General features: G+C 44.5%; 1 protein-coding gene, 1 long non-coding RNA gene and 5 other non-coding genes across 17 annotated transcripts in view; all 7 read left to right on the plus strand.

Annotated features, from left to right (window-relative positions):
- STAU1 (staufen double-stranded RNA binding protein 1) overlaps window positions 1–3656 on the plus strand; it is a 32824-nt gene extending 29168 nt beyond the window's left edge. For 8 of the 10 annotated variants that reach the window (XM_055721984.1, XM_055721982.1, XM_055721985.1 and 5 more), the window contains 3 exons: window positions 231–353; window positions 1927–2012; window positions 2660–3656. In XM_055721984.1, coding sequence (XP_055577959.1) covers window positions 231–353; window positions 1927–2012; window positions 2660–2747 — 297 coding nt within the window. In that variant the 3' untranslated portion in view covers window positions 2748–3656. Of the gene's footprint in view, window positions 1–230; window positions 354–1926; window positions 2017–2111; window positions 2155–2659 lie in introns of those variants that run through there. The other 2 variants (XM_055721987.1, XM_055721989.1) reach the window with 2 other exon arrangements.
- Window positions 3657–14316: 10660 nt separating this feature from the next.
- On the plus strand, window positions 14317–21354 carry LOC106630943 (uncharacterized). Of its 2 annotated transcripts, XR_008734214.1 has the most exons (7): window positions 14317–14340; window positions 15751–15886; window positions 16749–16884; window positions 17442–17577; window positions 18285–18422; window positions 19280–19406; window positions 20760–21354. It is a non-coding gene; the product is annotated as an uncharacterized LOC106630943 (long non-coding RNA). The 2 variants fall into 2 exon arrangements; XR_008734213.1 differs by lacking the exon at window positions 14317–14340 and having other exon boundaries at window positions 14379–15886.
- On the plus strand, window positions 15585–15676 carry LOC114015023 (small nucleolar SNORD12/SNORD106). Its single transcript, XR_003558745.1, has one exon. It is a non-coding gene; the product is annotated as a small nucleolar SNORD12/SNORD106 (small nucleolar RNA).
- LOC129737021 (small nucleolar SNORD12/SNORD106) lies at window positions 16583–16674 on the plus strand. Its single transcript, XR_008734354.1, has one exon. It is a non-coding gene; the product is annotated as a small nucleolar SNORD12/SNORD106 (small nucleolar RNA).
- LOC129737022 (small nucleolar SNORD12/SNORD106) lies at window positions 17275–17367 on the plus strand. Its single transcript, XR_008734355.1, has one exon. It is a non-coding gene; the product is annotated as a small nucleolar SNORD12/SNORD106 (small nucleolar RNA).
- Window positions 18119–18210, plus strand: LOC114015024 (small nucleolar SNORD12/SNORD106). The gene has a single exon (XR_003558746.2). It is a non-coding gene; the product is annotated as a small nucleolar SNORD12/SNORD106 (small nucleolar RNA).
- Window positions 19113–19205, plus strand: LOC114015025 (small nucleolar SNORD12/SNORD106). Its single transcript, XR_003558747.1, has one exon. It is a non-coding gene; the product is annotated as a small nucleolar SNORD12/SNORD106 (small nucleolar RNA).
- Window positions 21355–21630: the final 276 nt, after the last annotated feature.

Genomic DNA, 21630 nt, shown 5'->3' on the forward strand with positions numbered 1-21630 from the left:
CAGCAACAATCATTAAGTAGCCACTTTTATTCAGAAGGCTTGCAGAGCTCTCATGATTACTAAAAAACATTGCAAGTAAAGTCACACTTCAAACTAAATGGTTCTACTGGCTGACAGAATGATTAAAAGTAAGGCTCCACTTCACATATATGTGTAAATAATCTGTTGCACTTGTGATATTTCCTGTACTTGGTTAACTGAAAAGAACTAAATCCTTCTCTTTTCTTCAGGTTGAATATAAAGACTTTCCAAAAAATAACAAGAATGAGTTTGTATCTCTTATAAACTGTTCCTCTCAGCCACCACTGATCAGCCATGGAATTGGAAAGGATGTAGAATCTTGCCACGATATGGTATGACAAATATTGCTGCGCTGCTTTCTCTTTGCCCTTCAGTGAACTGGGGGATGCAGCAGATAGACCCAGGGTTTCACGTTACTGCTGGATAGCAGTGAATTCAATGCTGTACAATTCCCTGGCTAATTTTTGTCTGATATTTCACAGGTTGCTGAAATAATTGATTAATAATATCAGAATCTAATGTAAATAACCTTGAAAAGATTTAATATATGCTCACAGTTTGGGTCCACAAAAACTGTGTTGGCTTTATCTTGGTATTATTTGCATGAGCACCTAAGAAAGAAAATGTATGAGAAGGAAACTTTCAAAACATAAGAGCATATCAGGTTATTTTCTGTAATGGAATGGGCTGATGTTTCATTGTGAACTGTAATACTTGGGTTCATGTTACCAGACTTCCTGGTGGAACAGAATCCAACATGGAAGAAATGCAATTCACCATTAGATAGCAGGAGACACGCTAAATCTGTTAAGTTCGCTTTGTAAATAAGATCTTTTATAAACGGTAGCTGAAATACTTCTTTGTGAAAGAATGAGTCTTAAGACTGTAAACTGTAAGGGACTTTGTCTACAATAGACATTACATATTGCTAACGATATGGACGCAGTTGTAATTTGAAAGGAGTTTCATTCTTTTGGTATCCAGTGGTGACCTGAGTACTGCCTGCAGGCTACAGTAATAGTTTGCAATGTGGAAAAACCTGGTTTTACTGATTTGTGTACTAAAAAAATTTTGCAGTAATTTTCTAATGGCTGTAATTCAGTACAGATGTCTTTGAACTCTGTCACTTAATTTTGACATTTTAATACCCACCTCTACATCCTGCTGTAAAGAGCCTCCTGTAAGGCACGAGTCGGCGCAGGAGGTAGAAGGGAAAAGGACAGCCAGTTCAGAGCTTAAATATTGTGACTGGGCCAGCGTGAGAACCTTGCTGTGTTCAGATGCTCAGCTTTCACTAATGCATGTGCCGTAATTAATCAGCGGTATTCTGAAAAGGTGTGCCTGAACCTGGTCTGAATACAGTTGAAGGCAATTCTCAGTTCTCAAAGGAGGTGACTTACTTTTGCATTACCCATGCCACATCGAGTCGTCTTTTAAACACTCACATGTGCCCTATCTGTGTTGTCTTTTTTATTCTTATGTAACTTGTTTTCTTTTTCTGCAAAGGACTTTTTTTGTTCTGTGTATTTTGATGTCCTTTGTTTTAAGCTCTGTACAGTTTTAAGCCATTACTAATTTAGTGTCTTTTTCCATGGTATTAATAGCACTGCTGAATTTTATCCCATTGCAAAACAAATGCAGTGCGAATCCCCCAGCCACAGCACCATTCTGTTGTTTAGATGTAGCAAGATGAAATTCTACACCATTGCATTTTTTCCACCATAATGATGCATCTTAAAAAAAAAAAAAAAAACAAAAAAAAACCCCAAACCAAACCAAAACAAAAAAACCAAAACCCTACCAAAATTGGAACGTTTACTTTATTTTAAATGAGTCCTGGTCCTGCTTTCACTAAATGAATGAAACGGACTCGAGCTGAATTGCTGACTGCTCTCTTTTCTGTAGGCTGCATTGAATATCTTAAAGTTGCTGTCTGAGTTGGACCAACAAACCACAGAGATGCCAAGAACAGGAAATGGACCAATGTCTGTGTGAGTGTGACCCATTGACTTTTCCTTGCATTAATGAAAACCTCTAACCCTATGATGTTCTATAAACAAATAAAATGTGACGGTGTTTCTCTTTGCCAGAAAAGTTAAAATGGGCTGTTACCTTCTTCAGGAGGAGAAGAGGGTAGGTTTTGTGATCAAGCCTGTAATTTTCATGTGCCAAATGCAAATACTGAGCAGGAACAAGGGGATAAATTGTAATAGCTGTGATACAGAGGAGTTCGGACTGTGATCCCTCTGCTTAAACGATTTGTTCGTGTATATTTGTAAATAGTGTGACTTTGCAGTGTGTTGAAGTGTTACAGCTGCTCCTCTCTTTCTAGAAATCTTCTGTATGTAAAATGTAAACGATTTATAGGTATCACAGCTTGCTTTCAGCAGAAACTGGAGGGACTGAAAATTACTCCCTTTGACCAGGAAAAAAAAATAAGTGTAGCCTCTCACTTAGATAATAAGCTGTCGAAATGGCGGAATTAACAAAGTGCTAATTGATTGAAAACGGAGGCCGTTTATATGGAAACACCTTGTTATATATATGCACCTCAAATATTTTGTATCAGATTTAGAAGCATCTTACTCATGGAAATTGTATTTTATCTCCTAAGTAACAGGTGTTTTCTCATTTGTAGATGTGTGAAACAAGAAATGGAAAGTGATCCTCTTCTCAAACCAGCTAACTCAAACACTTTGGGACAAACACTGGACAGCACTGCCTAAAAAAGGCTTTTGACTGGACCCAAACCGAAAGCACCAGAGAAAATCAAATGCTTCCTATTAATGTAACCTAACTGTTTTAGAGTGCTACAGTCTTTACAACCTACTGTAGTGTCTAAATCATAACCGTTGCTTTTTCTTCAAACAGTGATAAATTTTTAGTTTCATTATGTTGTTTTGATTGAAATGACACTATAAATTTTTCATTTAAAAGTTTCTTAATTGTATCTAGAACAATAGCACAGTTTAGAAACTTTGTCTTCTGAGACTGACATGTTATCTGTGAACTAACTTGGGAAGATCATATCCGTGTATGTGGTTATTTTGTTTTTATTGAAATAGCACCGTTTCACTGGAAACAAATTGTGTGCCCACCATTTTAAAAAGTCCAATATTTTCGCAAACCTAGCTTAATTATCCAACGGTTGAATGAATTAAAACACTTTAGGAATTTTAAACTTTGTTTGATCATTTTTGGTTAACTTCTAGTTTTCTTGAGTTGGGGGGGTAGGGGAACTCGAATGCAACATGACTTTAAATGATCTGTCATCTATGTTTTAAGGATTGCGTATATAGATGGCACACGGCTCACTACATTACAGGATATGATCTCAATGTAGTGCATATAAAACTGCAGATTGATTTTCCTTGAGTGCTTTATACTGTTTAATTACATCTCCATGTAGGGCTGAAAAAAATTACCTATGTTTATATATAAACTGTGTTGCTTTTGATGTTGTGTTATTGCGCACTGAACTGTGTGCAATAAAGTTTTTTGCATATGGTCCAGGTAAAGCACGATAGCCTTGCAAGTTAAGTACTGCTTCAGTTCATTGTTTACGCTGGAATTTTTTCTCCCCATGGAATGTAAGTAAAACGTAGTGTTTGTCACCAATAAATGGTAATACTAAATTTTTTTTGGTTAATTTATTCTTGTATGCCACTACAGGGGCTGCTTTTTTATAGGATTTGTAATGCTTGTGATATAGTACGGGCAGTATTGTAAAGCTATGGAGTAACTGTACAATGGTTATCAATTACATATAAATAACTACTATTTAGTAATGTGGAGGATGTGAAAGCCTGGCAAGGTCAAGGAAATTCAAAAGTAACGTGGGTACATTTTGGTATTTGTGCCACAGTGTGTTAGTGCAAGTGTATTAATGGGAGCTTAAAGTTACGATTATGACAAGAAACCTGGCACACAGGTTGGTATGATTTCAAAGTTTAAGTCTCTACTTTTAAGTTTCCTTGTTTGCTTGTAATTTGAATCATAACCTTGCCTTGCACTTAGTAATTTTTGGGGAGTAGTACTTTCAAAACAAAACTTTCCCTCTGGCAACAAAAGCTGGCACCGTAGACTGACACATGACAGTGTATCATTTGGATGTGGACTACGTTCAGTGTGTACTTAACTAGTAATCTGTAGCAGCACTTCCTAAACACCTGTTTGCAGTGTGTGTAGTAACTCTTGTCACAGAGAGCCGTTACTGCATATGCTGTGTCTCAAAGCTAAATGTCTCGGCCACTTCATTTGCATTATTGAAAGCAGTTGGGCCACGTTAACTGCATACCAGACTTCATTGAATCAAGTTGGTTTTGATCATTATAAGCAAAAAAAAAAAAAACATTGTAAAGGTTTTTTGGGGTTTGGGTTTTGTTTGGTTTTGTTTTGGTTTTTTTTTTTTTTTTTTTTTACATTTGTAGAACTAAAATGCTGTACATTTAAAAATTAAAAGAAACTTGCTAGGCTGAGGCTTTGTATTGCAAATTCTTACAACTTAGAAACTACTTACGAATTTATGTTGGAAAACACATTGAGAGTGGGTGTAAATGGTCTCCCTGCCTTTATCCGCTGCTACTTAGGAGTCTTCTCTTTAGGTGGGACTACAGCCTATTCTGACTGTTTTGCGGCATTCATTTGTTGATAGTGCTGTGTTCCGTATTACCTGATGTAAGGTACTTTGCCATGGATACCTCTGTTTCAGTACTCTTAAATGCATCTGTCATCTTAGAGGTGCTATGTAAGAGAAGGTTCTTTTGTCAAAAACCTTGTAGTCACAGCCTCATGATGGAAGCCTTCAGGTCACTGTGTGGATTCTAGGTAAGCCAAAGTGAGTTCGAGATAAAAGTGTTTTTTCTGGAGCACTGCCGTCGCTTGCTTTTCTGGTTGTCTCCCCTGTGCTTGACGGAGCGAAGGCTAGAAAGAATGGCTACATATTATATGTGATCACCTGAAGGCTTTATATGACACTTCTGTTCAACAGATACTAAAATGTTCTACAAAAAATAAAAATATGAGAAAACAGAGGTGAAGGTGAAATTCTCTGACCACAGCAGTCTAGCAGACTAGTACTGGTACAAAGCTTACATTTCTCAGCACTAGCAAAGTGCCGTCCGCAAGACACCTCACCTTCTTGGATTCATTCTTTGAACTTTTGGTTTTGATCTTAGGAAACCTTTTGACTGCAAGTGAATGAGCTGGAGCTTTAAATATGAATATTAGTTTACGTTAGCTTGGGCTTCATGCCATGTGTTTCAGTAATGATGCCATTATAGAAAATTTAAGTATAGGGTCCATTCCAAAATTACTTTCTCATATTCAGATCTTTATTGCTTGGGGTTGTTCTTCCACAAGTGGATTTTACCAGGCATTTTTTCTCCCCATTATTTTGACTCTGCTTAAATTACCACATTTTTAGTAAATTAATGCATTTTTCCTATGTTTCTCAGAAAGTACTTTTGAGCGCTAATAATAATATAATAATTAATAATAATATGGCACTACTAATCTGAGTGTTCCAGAACCTGCTGCACATTTAGTAAATTGTCAGATTTTGCACTCAGAATGTTTAGTTCAGCTACAGAAAACTTCCCTTTAATGAGTTTCAATTGGGAGTCAGGAAAACGGTATTTAATCCGATCTATCGGGCTCGTAACTATTGTGCTAACAACTAACAACACCTGCTACAATGATCTTGTTTATTTTCAGTATTTACGACGTTACTACCCAGCCTCTTAAATCCTCCAGCCAGTGTTCTGCAAGTCAGGTTGCCCTTGGGTCACTGCTGCAAGGTGCAGAGGAAGGAGGTCTGATCCTGCGGGGCTTCCACTCCTGATTTAGTAACTTGTGAGGGCAATTCCTGAGGAGGTAGGTCACTGGGGGACGGGAGAAGTAATGTGGCAGAACGAGTCACTGAGTATCAGTGCGTTTCAGTCTTGTTCGTTTGGACCTTTTTTAGCACCTGCCCATCCTGCTTCCAAATGCAGAGCACACAGGCTTAAAAGAGGTAGCTGGAGTTTGGAAAACAGATCCTGGAAATATTTATGTTCATTTTCCAACAGTTCAGCTTGTAAATAAGATCAGCAGAGACCAGACAGTGTAAGTAACACATTTTCTTTCACCAAAGAAAACGTCCTGTCTGTACTCCCTCACGCGCCTAGACTTTGACAGACTCCAGCCTCAATGTTATTTTCTGGTATTGGAAAGAAAGCACTCGTACCGCTTTCTCTTTGCATTGCTTTCCGTCAAGCCTTTTCTTAGTCGTACAAGTATACAGCTGCACTTTGTAGTGGCTCTTGTCAAAAGAATTGCACTGTGCCACTGCTCTTTGAAGAGATGCAGTCGAATGTCTCATCTAAGAACCTGAAGAGTGGCTTTGTAGATGTGCTGCATATGAAACCTTTCCAGCACTGTGTTGTCAAGCTGTACAACTGCTGCTCAAGTCTCCTATGTTAAGTAAGAAGTTGCGCTCTGAAGTTGGGGTACACACAGGAAGGGAGTCCATGTTCAACCAGGGATTGTGGAGTATTGTCTGCTTTCTTGAATGGGTCAGTTTGCTGTCCTTGAGACAAAGCTTTTCTGTGAGACTGCATCACAAAAAAGTTAAAAGAGAATAATGAAAATTGGTCAGGGTATTTTTTTCTTAAAGCAGAATATTTTGTTAGTAGGAACTCTTGACTCCCCAAAGGAAGAAACATGACATTTCATGATCCTTAATTCTTGGTTTCAGGATGGAGAGCTTAAAGAAAAGGATTTGTGCAAAATTTATTTTTGGGAATGCTGACCTGTAGGATAGCTAAAATGTGCCTACAGAATGAGAAGCAGCCTGGATTCACTGCGATACCTGTTATTCAATAATAGTAAAATACATTCCCATAATGTTGTGGTTGTTGCTTTGGTTTGGTTTGGTTTTGGATATAGACAGCTGATATTTCTTTCAGAAAAGATTTATCCTAAGGGACTCAGTTGGTGAGTCTGGAGTCAGCAGGGGAGTTATTCTTGGTTCTCAATTCTCCAGCCAAGTATTAGTAACATAGATCAGGGTTAAATGTGGCAGTACTTGGAGTTCCACTGCAATTACTGTGTTACCTAAGGATCAAACCAAAATTCTTTTCTAACCCACTGATCAAAGTTAAAAATAGTTTTATTCTGTCCTAGTATATATAAAGACAAATGGTGGAGGTTCAAAAAGTGCCTAACTGCAGGAAGGGATAGGGTATGTGTATACCACTTCACTAGTCTGCATTTGTGAAGCAACCACATAACAGTTTGCTGCTTTTATTGTGAAAGTCTGCAGATAGAAACCAACAGAGTAAGTGTGATTCCATGTTAGGTCTTCCTCAAGGGCTTCTATGTTTAAGTGATTTTATTTAGATGATGACTCTGTTTAAGCTGAGACAAAGAACTGTTGCTCCAGAGGTGATTACAAACCTGAGAATACTCAACTTCATCTCTGTGGCTGTGACTTGCTGTGTCTTCCCTTTACCTGCTGATTGGATATGTACTTTAATACTTTAATAGTATTTAATACTTTAATACCCAGGAACTTCTGAGCATGAACCTGAATATCCCATGGAAGGAGGCTGGGGAAAAAAAATCAAGTTGTTAGAGCAAATTTCTAGGGTATTCATTTAATCTCTGGATTAGAACTGAATAAAAGCATACAGATGGCAAATCATACTTACCCAAGAGTGTATTTTGTTCTCAAAAAACCCTCAAATTATTTTGTATACCACTAGCAGTATCCTAATGCAACAAAATTGTATTTGATCAGAAATGAAAATATTATCGTTTTTTTAAACTTTACTCATTCTAACACTTCCAATTTCACACTTTTAGCCAGCTGCTAATAGAGAATGTTTTAGATTTTAAAACATCGTCCCATGTTAACGATGCAGAAAATACTCTTCACAGAGCATGTTTTCAATACTTTCATTCTCTACTACCATTCTCTTATTTTTCTCTATTTCCAACCAGAAGATAGTACTTTATGTTTCAATACCTTTTTTTTTTTTTTTTTTTTTTTTTTTTTAGGGAATCCCAACCCCGTGTTAAGGGACAAAGGCTCTGATATTTTTCATGTCAAAGTCCAAATGCAAAATCTGTTTGGGGACAACTGGGTATCTCTACAGATAATTTCCTATTTCCTATTCTCCGTTTTATCATGGGTACAATCTCCCAAATTGCCAATTTTAACATTTTAAAGCCACAACCAAGTACATCACAGTACAGATACATATTGTGGTCTGATTGCTAGGTATTGCTTTCATTCTGTTTTCACACAGTAGCTTGGTTTTAACAGAGATGGGCCATATAGCTCTTGCCTAGAAAAAACAACTGGGAAAAGAAAGCATCTCTGGGAAAATGAATCCATTGGTAGTTTGTTGTACATAAGATTCAGTATAACTGTCCTACAAACTGCCACTACATTTGCATAAAAAGTTTGTAAATTCCCGTTAAAGCTTGTTAAGTAGATACAGAGAAGATTATGTATTAAAATGTTAAGCCACCAAGTTATTTTAATTACTAAAGTGGATAAAAACTTGAAGAAAATGGGCTACTTCAAACTCACAAAGGCTAAACATTTAAATAATTCTCTCTTTAAGCAATCTTAGCAATAACTGTTGTGCTTTCTCTTGTACTGTGTAACCTCAAAGATAACTGGTGTTTTCAGTGAGTGTTTTAACTCCTTGTTTTTCCGTGTGGTAAAGGGCTGATGTAGAAACCCAACGCTGATTTCTATTTAAAAGAAAAAATGATTTTTAAGAGTAGTTTTTCACTAACACCTCCCCATTCCGCTGTTCCATAATTGTACGCAGATAGGGAAGATGTACCTAGATTAAAGTGATACTTAAACAGGGTCAAATACAGACCTCTCATCATTCGTCAGGCAGCTGGATATAACTTCACTGATTTTAATGGCTTTTTGCCACATGCTGAATGTGGTGCATTTTTGTTTACACTGGACATTAAACAGAGCTAGTCCCACTTCAACAAGCACGTGGCAAGTGTTCAAACCACCAATGTGCACAAGCTTGCACATATTGCATCCCCAAGCACTTGAGCCCATGGTCTTCTGGGCTACCCAGGGAGGGAATGATGTTTCCAGATACCCTGTGGATGCTGCCATTCCTTCCCATTTTCTTGTCTATCAGTATTTTTTGTTGGCACTTTCTTTTGGGAAGCTGGTTTGGCCTGTAGTTATGTGGCATACTCACCCCTCCCTTCCTACTTCATAAAGATGCCTACTGTCTTCCTCCCCTTCTGTCCATGAGCAGGATCCTACTCCTAGAACAGTTAACATCTCTTAAAGCAGGCTTGAAGATTATCTGGCTCATGATGGACAGATTCCTACATCTGTGAGGTATATGAAGTATCTTTCCTTTCCTTAGGGGGAAACACGTGTCAATGAAACGTTCCATGAGGTGTTCTTCCAAACTCAGGTGGAAGTCAGAGCACATGCTGTACTCACGTTCAGGGTTGTGTGGGGTCCTGTGCTCTTCACCTGACTGCCCTGGAGTGCTGTTGAAAGATCACCCCAGTGCAAAAAATGGTGCTGTTGAAAGATCACTCCAGGCACTGCTCTGAAAACAGGTCAGCTCCTACAAGATGCATTTTCTCTTGGTCCTGTCTGCCTACCATAACACCTCCTGATCCCAAGAAGCCACTAGCAAGGCTTGTGGTGCCTCCTGACTGTAGCTAATAATACACTGCAGATTAACTAAACTGTTTATCTGTTGAACCAAAGCATTTCCATATGAGTTAAACTGAAAAGGAAAAGTCTTGTAAGGTATTGGACCTCTTGCATGTGTTCTTTCAACACTGCAGCTGAAAAGCTTGTCTCATGTAAATGGACTAAAAACACTTGGATATTTTTGCAAGATAAAGAAGGATGTAAATTCTAAAGTGACTTTTAAGTTAACACTATATTGGTCTTCAATTTCCTCTGTCTTTTTGCTCCATCTCTTTCTGTCAGAACAGTGTCTTTCATCAACGCCTATGTAAAAAACATTTGCTAATAATCAAAGAGAAAATCTGTAAGCCATCAAAGCTCCCTTCTCCCTCCAAAAAGGTTTTCTGTAGAGTCTAGCCCATAAATTTGCAAAATTTTACTGGTGTCATGCAGCATCTGAAATTGCTGTATTCTCAGTACAAAGCTGTTAACAAGGCAGTTGCTCGTCTAACAGGCATTTATTGTTTCCGTGTTTTAAGTGGTTTATCTGAGCTTGGAAATACTGTTGAAACGTTTTGATCAATTTTAAGGGTAAACCTGGACAGATGCATATAATCAGCAGAGGACTTAGTCCTGCAAGGTGGAGTTCTCTGGCTCACCCCACGACTCGCTGCAATGCCCATACCCTAAAAAACCACAGCATCCCTGTGGAAAGTTTGCATTCATCAGAAAATGAATGTTGGGATCTCTCTGTAGGAGTGCTTTGGTGATCCTGGTGATCCGACCTCTCTGCTGCTGCAAACAGCCCTGAAGTTCCTGCTACAGTCACACTGTAGCCATGATCTGTTTCTATCATTTCTGGAAGGAAACCCTTGACAGTCTGTAGGAAACCATAAAAGAGGCGCTCATTTATGTGCAAATAGGCCCATTAAACTAGTGAATCTGAATACATCTCCCTGTTGGGTCTCTTGCTGAAACTCAGCTGGGTCATTCACAGTCTTAATTTCTGTCTAGTTTTAGCTCCAGGCTAGAAAAATTCTGGCTCCACAACTAAACTACAGCAGTTTCTTTCTTACTGCCCTTTAATCCATTCTGTGAATTTTGTGTTTGGAATTTTTCATATTCCAAATGACCAGTGTGTATTATTTGGCAGATGCTCGTTAAGACTTTTTTTCAATACCTTGTCAGTGCGCCATTTTATTTATTCTTGCAGTGCTCTACAATGAAATTGCTGACCCAACAGTTCAGAGAGATCTCTTCAGGGCTTTCTTGATGCATACTTTTTTTAAAAAAAAAAATCTATTACAAAATTTTATGCTGGAAAACTACAATCTGTATTAGAATTTGCCTGAATATTGGAGGCATCTGGTGCTGGGTTTTTAGTTGAGGTTATTATGTGGGGAAGTCAGAGGCTGCATCCCAGTTGAAGTTTGAATTTCTTCATATTCAGTTCTGATTTAAAAAGAACCCCAAACGTAACAATGTAGCAGTTGGATGCTGGCATGTGAAATATTTAATCATCCCATGAGATTAACAAGGTCTTGTTTAGCAATTCAGAAGCATTTCTTCTTTCATCAGGTTTTCCCTTCCTAGAGAAAAAGACTGATTCTGTGCTAGCACTCCGTGTTGGCATTTGGAAGAGGCTGAAAACATGTCCCTGTGAAGCCTGGCATACAATACGAAAGCATTCTTTAGAAATCGTGGTGCTTTTAAAAAAACACATGCGACCAAGTGCCTTTTAACCTTTTACCTTCACTTTGGCCGTTCTTGCAAGGTTAGACGGAGGAACTGCTCCTGCATGACTCCTACAAGAGCAAACACAGGGACACAACACTGGAGAGGTCCAGCCCCAGCACATGGTTCTTGCCTGCAGCTGCAGTGAATATCCACCCTGTGCAAGAAAAGGGTGCAATTGTCCTGCAGCCAAAAGTCCTGCTGATCAGCTGTGAGGCAAAGCTTTCACAGGCTGGCTGCTCTGGCCAGCAATGCCCCACAGAAGAGGTTCCTCCATAAGTAAATAACAAGGAGAAGTGGAACCTGAGGATGTTCTGACTTTTGCTGCCTCTTGAGGAACTTCCTGAGTTCGAGTCTTGCTACAATGAGCCCTGACTGAGCTGAAGAACTCATCTAGCTGAAGAGATTTTCAACACGTTTCTGCCAAGGAGAATAAAGCCCAGTGAAATCAAACAAATTTGACATTAAGTTCTGCTGCAGCTGTTCAACGTCCCAGACCTTCCCATTTTTCTTTCCTTGGCAAGGTAGGCAACACAAATCACATTTAAGGTTTCTTCTGCGTTGCACATGTGACATGGGTTTGCAGTGTAACAAGATTAGTTTTCCCTGTAATCCTCTTAAAATGTCCTTCCTTTGATTGTCTTTTCATCTTTTGGTGTTCTGGAACTTGGATTAATGGGATTGAGATTTATTCCACAAGTCCTGTTTGATAAGCTGCTTTCAAGAATTAGTTGCCTACAAACACATTTAATTTGGAAAAAGCATTTTAATGGTAGCTGAATTATGCAGTGTTATGCCAAACATACTGTAAGGCCTATATATGTACTTGCAGTATGTATGTCTGTAGATACTACTAGACAAGGAGGTGACTAAGACAGGCTTGTTTTGGAGTGTCTAAAATATCTCACATGGCTTCTCTAGGCAAAGTTGCAGAGCCTTGGCCGTGTGTTTGCAAACTAGCTGACAAATTGACCACGTGCCTTTTCTTGTTCTCATCACATTTCAAGCACCACCCTTGAACCACCCCTTCCATCGGTCCCACAGGTTATATTCGCCTGTCAAGCCGCTTGATCTGGTCCCCTTGTCACTGAATCCCTGTTTAGTTAGTAAAACCTTGATACCGAAGTAACAGCTGGTTTGCTGAAGCACTGATGTGACAAGTCACCCAATGCTAACACTTCATACAACTGAGAGTGAGCAACTGAACAGCTATGGCTGGTGCCTTGACATAACCAGTGTGCGTTTTGCAAATGGAAAACCCCAATGCATGGAGCAATTACACGATTCTGAACTAGACTAGACCACAGCTGCTTATTGCAGAACTAACTCAGGTTTGTTCAGCTCCTGTGTTTAGTCCAAAAGACCACCCTGCTGATGTAAAACTAGCATATGGCTTTGTGCCTTCCTCTGCCTGTCCCCCTGCCTCTTAAACTTTGACTCCATTTCAACCCAATCTCTTTAGCTGGTCTTACTCTAGCGACAATAGTTCCTCCCTTCCCCAGGAGGTGCTGTGCAAGAGGGTCACGGCTGCAGAACATTTCCGAATCATACGGTGGCATCCCTGCTATACAGTGACCACTGGTGAGGGATGAAACGCTGTGTCTGGCTGATCTTTCAGAACATGAACAGATGCACACAATCTGTGTGAGTGTAGGTCAGTGAGACCGTCAGCGGGTATTCAAGAACGTCATGCGGCAGGAGTCCACTGGATGCGGGTGACTGGATTCATACCCCATGTTCAAAGTGAACTTCTAGCTTAAAACCACTGCACGCAGCAATGCTCAAGCGAGATGCCAGGCCGTTCTCATTGCAGACACATCCTTTGCTGCCTCATTCCTCAGGTTACTCCGAGGCAAGCTCTTTAATGCAACATCACATGCCTGTCTGTGGCCACCTAAAAACAAGATGACGGCTGCTGGGCTGGTCCCCCCGCCATAGGCATTGCCCCAGCGACAGGCCCGAGCTGGAACCCAGGTGCGCATCAGCAGGAGCCTGGGCTGGGGGAAAGGAGAGGTGTAGGGAGGCAGTCCCGGAATTACACTGGAGGGAAAGGAGCGGTGTAAGGCGGCAGTCCCAGAATTAAACTGGAGGGAAAGGAGCGGTGCAAGGCGGCAGTCCCGGAATTAAACTGGAGGGAAAGGAGCCGTGTAAGGAGGCAGTCCTGGAATTAAACTGTCTGGGGGCTCCTGCTCCGGATTAAGGTTTGATCACAGGCTTTATGTTGCGCATGCCTGTGGACAAACCACTAAACATCTTCAAACCCTTTTTTTTTTTTTTTTTTTTAATTTCCAAAAGCACACCGGCCCATGCCGGCAAAGCCCGTTGGCTGCACCGACGCCCCAAGGCCGGGACCACGCAGCACTCGCCCAGCTCCGAGCCCCGCAGCTCCAGGCAGCGCGGCGGGAGCCAAGGCCGCCCCGCGGGGCCATGGCCGGGGCTGGGGCCGGGGCCCAGCCCCGCAGCCGCCGGGCGAACCGGCCGCCCCGCCGCCTCAGAGGCAGCCCGGGCCCCGCCGCGGCGCTGGGGCGGGCTGCGGGCTCCGAGCGCGCACCGCCATGAGGGGAAGGCGGCCAGCACGCGGCGGCGCGGCCGCGGTCCGCCCAGCCCTTCGCCGCGAAATGGCGGCCCCGGCCGCCCACGCTGCCAGGCGCACCGCGCCGCCCCGCCACCGGCCCCCCGCCCGCCGGAGCACCGAGCTAACGACGCTGCCCCCCGCCGCCCCCGGGAGAGACCCCCGGCGGCGAGTGCACAGCGGAGCGGGGGCACGGGCCGCCCCCGCGGTCCCGCCCAACATGGCGCCGGAGCCCGGCCTCCCGCCTCAGCGCGGGCGGGGCCGGGGCGGGCCCGGGGGCCCTATAAATTGCCTCGCTCGGGGCTCGTCGCCCTCTTGCTCCGGTGAGGCTGAGGTGGGTGTGGGCTGCGGCGGGTGGCGGGGCTGGGGGGTGCGGGTGTCCTCTCCCGCCGGGCCTGCCCGCCTGAGCTGGCTTTAGGCGGCCGCCGGCGGCGCTTCCCTGTCGGTCCCGCTGAAGGAGCGGCCGCGTGGGCTGGCGGCACGGCCACCTCTCCGCTCGGCCGCGGGGCCTCCGGCCCGGTCCCACACGGGCCCGGTGGTGTTTCCCGGTGGGCGGCCGCGCTGGCGGGGCTGGGGGCAGCTCCCTCCCCGGCCGGGCGGCGGTGGGGATCGCTCGCTGCTCAGGCCAGGTCGCGCCTGAGGCGCAGCGGGGTCCTGCGTGCCGTGCGGGCGGGGCCCCGGCCTCTGGCAGGTGAGCCATGCTAGGCCCTTAAAGAAACCGCTTCTCACTGTTTGAAAGTGCATATATATACAACTATGTATGGGGGTTTTTTTTAAAGAGTTACAGCGTTGCTCCTGCAAGGCCTTGCCGGGTCGCTGTCCCGTGAGGCTTGGCAGCAGCGCGGGGAGGGCCGCAGAGCGCTGCCTCCCGCCGGAGCCATGCGGCCGGGCCCTTTGTGCCTCCTCTCGCTCCCTGTGCCAGGTGGCACATCCAGCTGGGCGAGAAGCCTGCGGCCTGGGCACGGTATGGGTTGATGGCCTCAGCCCCTGGCGGGTGCCCCGTGGCCGCAGGGCTGGGACCAGGCCTCGCTGGAGGCACACGGCGTTTTGCTGCGGCCCTGCGTGGGGCAGGGCAGGGCTGGCCTGGCCTGGCCACCCTTGGAGGGGACGCTGGTTCTGTACTTTCCAGCCCTGCCCCTTGCTGGTAGGTGTGCGTTGGTGGTCACCGCATGGGCGATGCCATGTTCAGCCGAGCTGTTGCCTCTACCTGAGATCTGACCGCAGCATTTACTGCCCCATATGTGACCTGCTTTTGTGTTGGCAAGGTGGAAGTCTCACATGGCCATAAAGCCTAAGCCTGTAAGGGTGCATAACCTGTTATTTCTGCCTGCCGCCCTTTAATTTCTATCTGTCTTGCTGCCTTGTGCTCTACTGTGGAGCTACTTGTGCTCTACCCGTATGTCAGTGGTGTTTCTCTGGACTTCTGCAGTTTCCCCTGTCCCATGAGCCCACTGAGCATGCCAACCATCCAGCTCTTTCAAGGGAAGGATTTGCATGAATTGCTGCCCATGGGTCTAATGGGGGAGGTGGGAATGGCACAGCTGCTGTGAGTGTGCAGCCACCAAAGCCCTGGGCCTCGCTGGTGTAAGTGATGACTGAACTTTTTTCCCCATCAGAGCGACAGTGTTGATTTCTTACTGTTCAAGCCAGGTCACATCTGATGCACCAGCAGGGAAGTGCTGCTGTGTCCCACACCCCAGCAGGGCCTGGTGCTAACTGTTGTTCCCTTTGGTTTTACTCACAGCGTTCTGCAGAGGCAGTGGGGGTGTTGAGCCCCTGGGAGACCTGATGTGATGGCTGTAGCTGATGGAAATAAGTATGTGATGAGGGCATTTGCCTGGTTTGCTCCACCATGCTTGAGCCTTCAGCAAGTAAAAATGGTAAGTCCTTAAAAGTAGCTGTTGATCACGTGTTTTAATTAAATTAAAAAAAAAAAAAAGATGGTGGGCAAGTACCTTTCTGTATTGAAGTTGCTTCTAATTTGTTCCTGGAGACTGATGTGTAAAATTTGAGCATTAGTCAAAGGTGATGCAGAGGTGAAAGTACAGTTTTCCTCGTGCAGAAGCATTGCAACAAGGTCCTTTGTGCCTCCTGTTGCTGCTGTTCCAGCATGTCCAAGGTAGCAGGTGTGGCTAGTGAACAGGAACCAGCAGGGCAAGGAATCTGCAAGCTGCATCAGTGCAGGCTGAGTGGGAGCAGGATGGTGGTTTACAAGCTCTGTCCCGTTTGTTTCCCTGATGCATTCGTTCTGTTCAGAGCTTATGTTAAGGACACCCTGCATGGGGACATGCAGGTAGGTGTGGCTCAGAGCAGCTTCCCCAGCAAGGGACAGGAGCCAGCCTGACTGCAGAGTCCCTTTGGAAGAGAGGTGGTGTTTTTTCTGCCTCACCCCTTGCTGGCCAACTTAAGGGAGTGTGAGGGGATTGCAGATGTGCAGTGGTGGCCATATACACCAAGTGTGCATGGCTTTTCTACTTCTTCTGCCATTAGTTCACTCGGTCCCTGTGGATCTGCCAGGCAGGGTGGGAATGTGGTGCAGCTGCTGTGAGTGTGCAGCCACCAAAGCCCTGGGCCTCGCTGGTGTAAGTGATGACTGAACTTTTTTCCCCATCAGAGCGACAGTGTTGATTTCTTACTGTTCAAGCCAGGTCACATCTGATGCACCAGCAGGGGGGTGCTGCTGTGTCCCACACCCCAGCAGGGCCTGGTGCTAACTGTTGTTCCCTTTGGTTTTACTCACAGCATTCTGCAGAGGCAGTGGGGGTGTTGAGCCCCTGGGAGACCTGATGTGATGGCTGTAGCTGATGGAAATAAGTATGTGATGAGGGCATTTGCCTGGTTTGCTCCACCATGCTTGAGCCTTCAGCAAGTAAAAATGGTAAGTCCTTAAAAGTAGCTGTTGATCACGTGTTTTAATTAAATTAAAAAAAAAAGATGGTGGGCAAGTACCTTTCTGTAAGAAGTTGCTTCTAATTTGTTCCTGGAGACTGATGTGTAAAATTTGAGCATTAGTCAAAGGTGATGTAGAGGTGAAAGTACAGGAGTCCCTTTGGAAGAGAGGTGGTGTTTTTTCTGCCTCACCCCTTGCTGGCCAACTTAAGGGAGTGTGAGGGGGTTGCAGATGTGCAGTGGTGGCCATATACACCAAGTGTGCATGGCTTTTCTACTTCTTCTGCCATTAGTTCACTCAGTCCCTGTGGATCTGCCAGGCAGGGTGGGAATGTGGTGCAGCTGCTGTGAGTGTGCAGCCACCAAAGCCCTGGGCCTCGCTGGTGTAAGTGATGACTGAACTTTTTTCCCCATCAGAGCGACAGTGTTGATTTCTTAACTGTTCAAGCCAGGTCACATCTGATGCACCAGCAGGGGAGTGCTTCTGTGTCCCACACCCCAGCAGGGCCTGGTGCTAACTGTTGTTCCCTTTGGTTTTACTCACAGCATTCTGCAGAGGCAGTGGGGGTGTTGAGCCCCTGGGAGGCCTGATGTGATGGCTGTAGCTGATGGAAATAAGTATGTGATGAGGGCATTTGCCTGGTTTGCTCCACCATGCCTGAACCTTCAGCAAGTAAAAATGGTAAGTCCTTAATGTAGCTGTTGATCCCTGGTTTAAATTAAAGATGGTGAGCAAGCACCTTTCTGTAAGAAGTTGTTCCTGGATACTTTACTGATGTGTAAAATTTGAGCATTATCCTAAGGTAATGTAGAGGTGAAGTACAGAAGTTCTCCTTATCGGTGCAGGATGGTGGTTTACAAGCTCTGTCCTGTTTGTTTCCCTGATGCATTCATTCTGTTCAGAGCTTATGTTAAGGACACCCTGCATGGGGACATGCAGGTAGGTGCGGCTCAGAGCAGCTTCCCCAGCAAGGGACAGGAGCCAGCCTGACTGCAGAGTCCCTTTGGAAGAGAGGTGGTGTTTTTTCTGCCTCACCCCTTGCTGGCCAACTTAAGGGAGTGTGAGGGGATTGCAGATGTGCAGTGGTGGCCATATACACCAAGTGTGCATGGCTTTTCTACTACTTCTGCCATTAGTTCACTCGGTCCCTGTGGATCTGCCAGGCAGGGTGGGAATGTGGTGCAGCTGCTGTGAGTGTGCAGCCACCAAAGCCCTGGGCCTCGCTGGTGTAAGTGATGACTGAACTTTTTTCCCCATCAGAGCGACAGTGTTGATTTCTTACTGTTCAAGCCAGGTCACATCTGATGCACCAGCAGGGGAGTGCTGCTATGTCCCACACCCCAGCAGGGCCTGGTGCTAACTGTTGTTCCCTTTGGTTTTACTCACAGCATTCTGCAGAGGCAGTGGGGGTGTTGAGCCCCTGGGAGACCTGATGTGATGGCTGTAGCTGATGGAAATAAGTATGTGATGAGGGCATTTGCCTGGTTTGCTCCACCATGCTTTTGAGCCTTCAGCAAGTAAAAATGGTAAGTCCTTAAAAGTAGCTGTTGATCACGTGTTTTAATTAAATTAAAAAAAAAAGATGGTGGGCAAGTACCTTTCTGTATTGAAGTTGCTTCTAATTTGTTCCTGGAGACTGATGTGTAAAATTTGAGCATTAGTCAAAGGTGATGTAGAGGTGAAAGTACAGTTTTCCTCGTGCAGAAGCATTGCAACAAGGTCCTTTGTGCCTCCTGTTGCTGCTGTTCCAGCATGTCCAAGGTAGCAGGTGTGGCTAGTGAACAGGAACCAGCAGGGCAAGGAATCTGCAAGCTGCATCAGTGCAGGCTGAGTGGGAGCAGGATGGTGGTTTACAAGCTCTGTCCCGTTTGTTTCCCTGATGCATTCATTCTGTTCAGAGCTTATGTTAAGGACACCCTGCATGGGGACATGCAGGTAGGTGTGGCTCAGAGCAGCTTCCCCAGCCAGGGACAGGAGCCAGCCTGACTGCAGAGTCCCTTTGGAAGAGAGGTGGTGTTTTTTCTGCCTCACCCCTTGCTGGCCAACTTAAGGGAGTGTGAGGGGGTTGCAGATGTGCAGTGGTGGCCATATACCAAGTGTGCATGGCTTTTCTACTTCTTCTGCCATTAGTTCACTCGGTCCCTGTGGATCTGCCAGGCAGGGTGGGAATGTGGTGCAGCTGCTGTGAGTGTGCAGCCACCAAAGCCCTGGGCCTCGCTGGTGTAAGTGATGACTGAACTTTTTTCCCCATCAGAGCGACAGTGTTGATTTCTTAACTGTTCAAGCCAGGTCACATCTGATGCACCAGCAGGGGAGTGCTTCTGTGTCCCACACCCCAGCAGGGCCTGGTGCTAACTGTTGTTCCCTTTGGTTTTACTCACAGCATTCTGCAGAGGCAGTGGGGGTGTTGAGCCCCTGGGAGACCTGATGTGATGGCTGTAGCTGGCAGAGATAACTCTGAGGTGCCTGGTTTGCTCCAGTATATGTGTTCCTTGGACAAGGCTGTAATGGTAAGTCTTTGGTCCACTTGTGTTCGTTGGTTTAAATTTAAAGGGAAAATCACCTTTCTGCAGGGCAGTTGCTTCTGTAGTGCTTGACCAGTTAACTGTCCCTGGAGGTTAAGTTTCCTTTTACCATCTTTCCTGAAAGGATTAATACTTTGTTCGTGGTTCTGTATGTGAGATTTGTCAAAGTCATTGATTACCTTTTTAATGTTCAGCTGAAGAGCTTTAGACTTTTTTTTCCCCCAATTGCATTGGCAATGCTTATGCAGAGTTCTGTTTTAGCCAAACTGACTGATTACACAGATGCAAGATGCTTCTGTTCCTCATGTGGCTGTATGTTGAGGCTACACACTCTTGTAACTGTGTGTAGCATACATGTAGTTTCCCTGCTTTGAGGGGTGGGCAGCACTGGAGGGTGCTGTCTGCCCATACCACAGTGACAGTGATTGTATAACACTATCTGATGTGTAAAAGACTTGAGGATGAAAAGTGAAATAATTCCTGCTTTCAGAAGATCTTGAGTAAATGGTAGAGAGCTCTTGACAGGTTTCAATTTAACTTTGAGGGCATTAGCATAGCTTTTTTGTTTTGCCCCACGTAAGCAGTGTTAAAATGTGGTGCTTGAAGTCGGGGAGCTTTGGTTTTTTTGGGGTTTTTTTTTGGTTTTTCTTTTTTTCCTGCCCACCCCCCAATGGGAGGTTCTCTCAATGCCTTGGACAAATGTGGATCAAAGTTAGCTTCCAGCAGTGTGTCTACTTGAAAGAGAGGAATTGCTTTTGCTGTTACTTTTTTTTTTTAAAAAGGTGAACAATGTGCAGTCTGAAAATTTGGCTGTCCAATTAGGATTTCAATAATGCTGTAGAAAATGTGCTTAACAGAGCTCTTCCATTGGATAAACTGCTGTTGTTGCTGGCTTCACTCGGTTACAGCCTTGTGTTACTGTTCAGGTGCCTGTTGTGCAGCTATCATCTCTCCAAGGAGGATGAGGTCTCCTTGGTAGCCTGTATCTGTGAAGAGTGTAAATGTAACCCTTCTGTATGGTACTCCTGAATTCAGAAGGAGTATGGTCTGTGTCAGAAGGTGAAGCTGGTAGAGCTGACCAAAGATGTTACCTTATTCCAGTATTCTCTTCTCAGTCAGCTCCCCCAGGCTTTTATCAAGGACTACTCCAAAAGCTCCAAAACTGCAAACAATGCAGTTTGAAGAGCACACCCTGTCTGCAGTGCCTAGCAGTGAAGAAGTTTTTGATGTTTGCAGAGCAGCCCTAGCTGTCTTGTTTCTTTTGGGGGGATTTGAAAGCTATGTATTTGCTGTTTGTGGCAGAGTGGACTGACAAAATGTTGGCTGTTTTCTTGACAGGTTGAGATTTGTCAGAAGTTGTCCTGGGACCTGCTGTGATTTCAGTGTACTAGCAGAAAGCTGTCTTCTGCTAATGATGTCCCTCTCCATGCTGCTGCCTGTGATCGTGATCCCTTGTCCAAGCTACAGCATTCACATCACCCTGCAACAGCTCTGGTCTATTCTCAGAGCTAGCAGGAGTGATAAATGTGTCCTGCCAGCTTAAGGGCGAAGGGTGTTAAATTTTTCTTTCCCTTGGTATGAGGCGTTTAACTGCAATGGATTCTGGAACTTGCCGCATGTTTAATGTAATTGGATGTTTTTGTCTGCAAGGGCTGCATTCATCACAACAGCTGTTGTTATCCTACCAGGATTATTAAAAACAAGGAATGCTCTCTTTGAAGAGCAATTGTCAAGTATGGGAGGATGGCCTTCTGTGTAAGGAGGGGGTGGGATTCAAGTCTTGGCTCTCCCCTGTTACCTGGAAAGGTTTGGAAATATATTATTGGCAGCCTGTGAAGTGGGGAAGGGGTGTCTTTGATGCTGCAGCGCAGTGTACATTTCTGTACTGTTTAGAGCCTATTTTTAATAAAATAAGAGTACTGGGTAGAACTTGGCTGGTGACTGAAATTCTCTTTACACACCTTTAACAGCCAATTTCTGGATCTCCTAATAGTTTTTGGGAGTTGAGTGGCAACAGTGCTTCTGTGTAGTGGTTGCTTTACATACCTGCTGCCTCCAGCTAGGAGAAGGGCATGATCTCATGGCAATGTAGCTTCACATACCCTGAAGTAAAAGTGCTTCACTGAGACTTGTGGCTGCTGCTGTGCTGCAGGAAGTGTCACAGGCATGGCTCTGTACACAACGGCTGGGTGCTAAAGGTCCACAACGG

Source organism: Falco cherrug, chromosome 10 (assembly GCF_023634085.1).
Source record: "Falco cherrug isolate bFalChe1 chromosome 10, bFalChe1.pri, whole genome shotgun sequence".
NCBI classification, from domain to species: Eukaryota; Metazoa; Chordata; class Aves; order Falconiformes; family Falconidae; genus Falco; species Falco cherrug.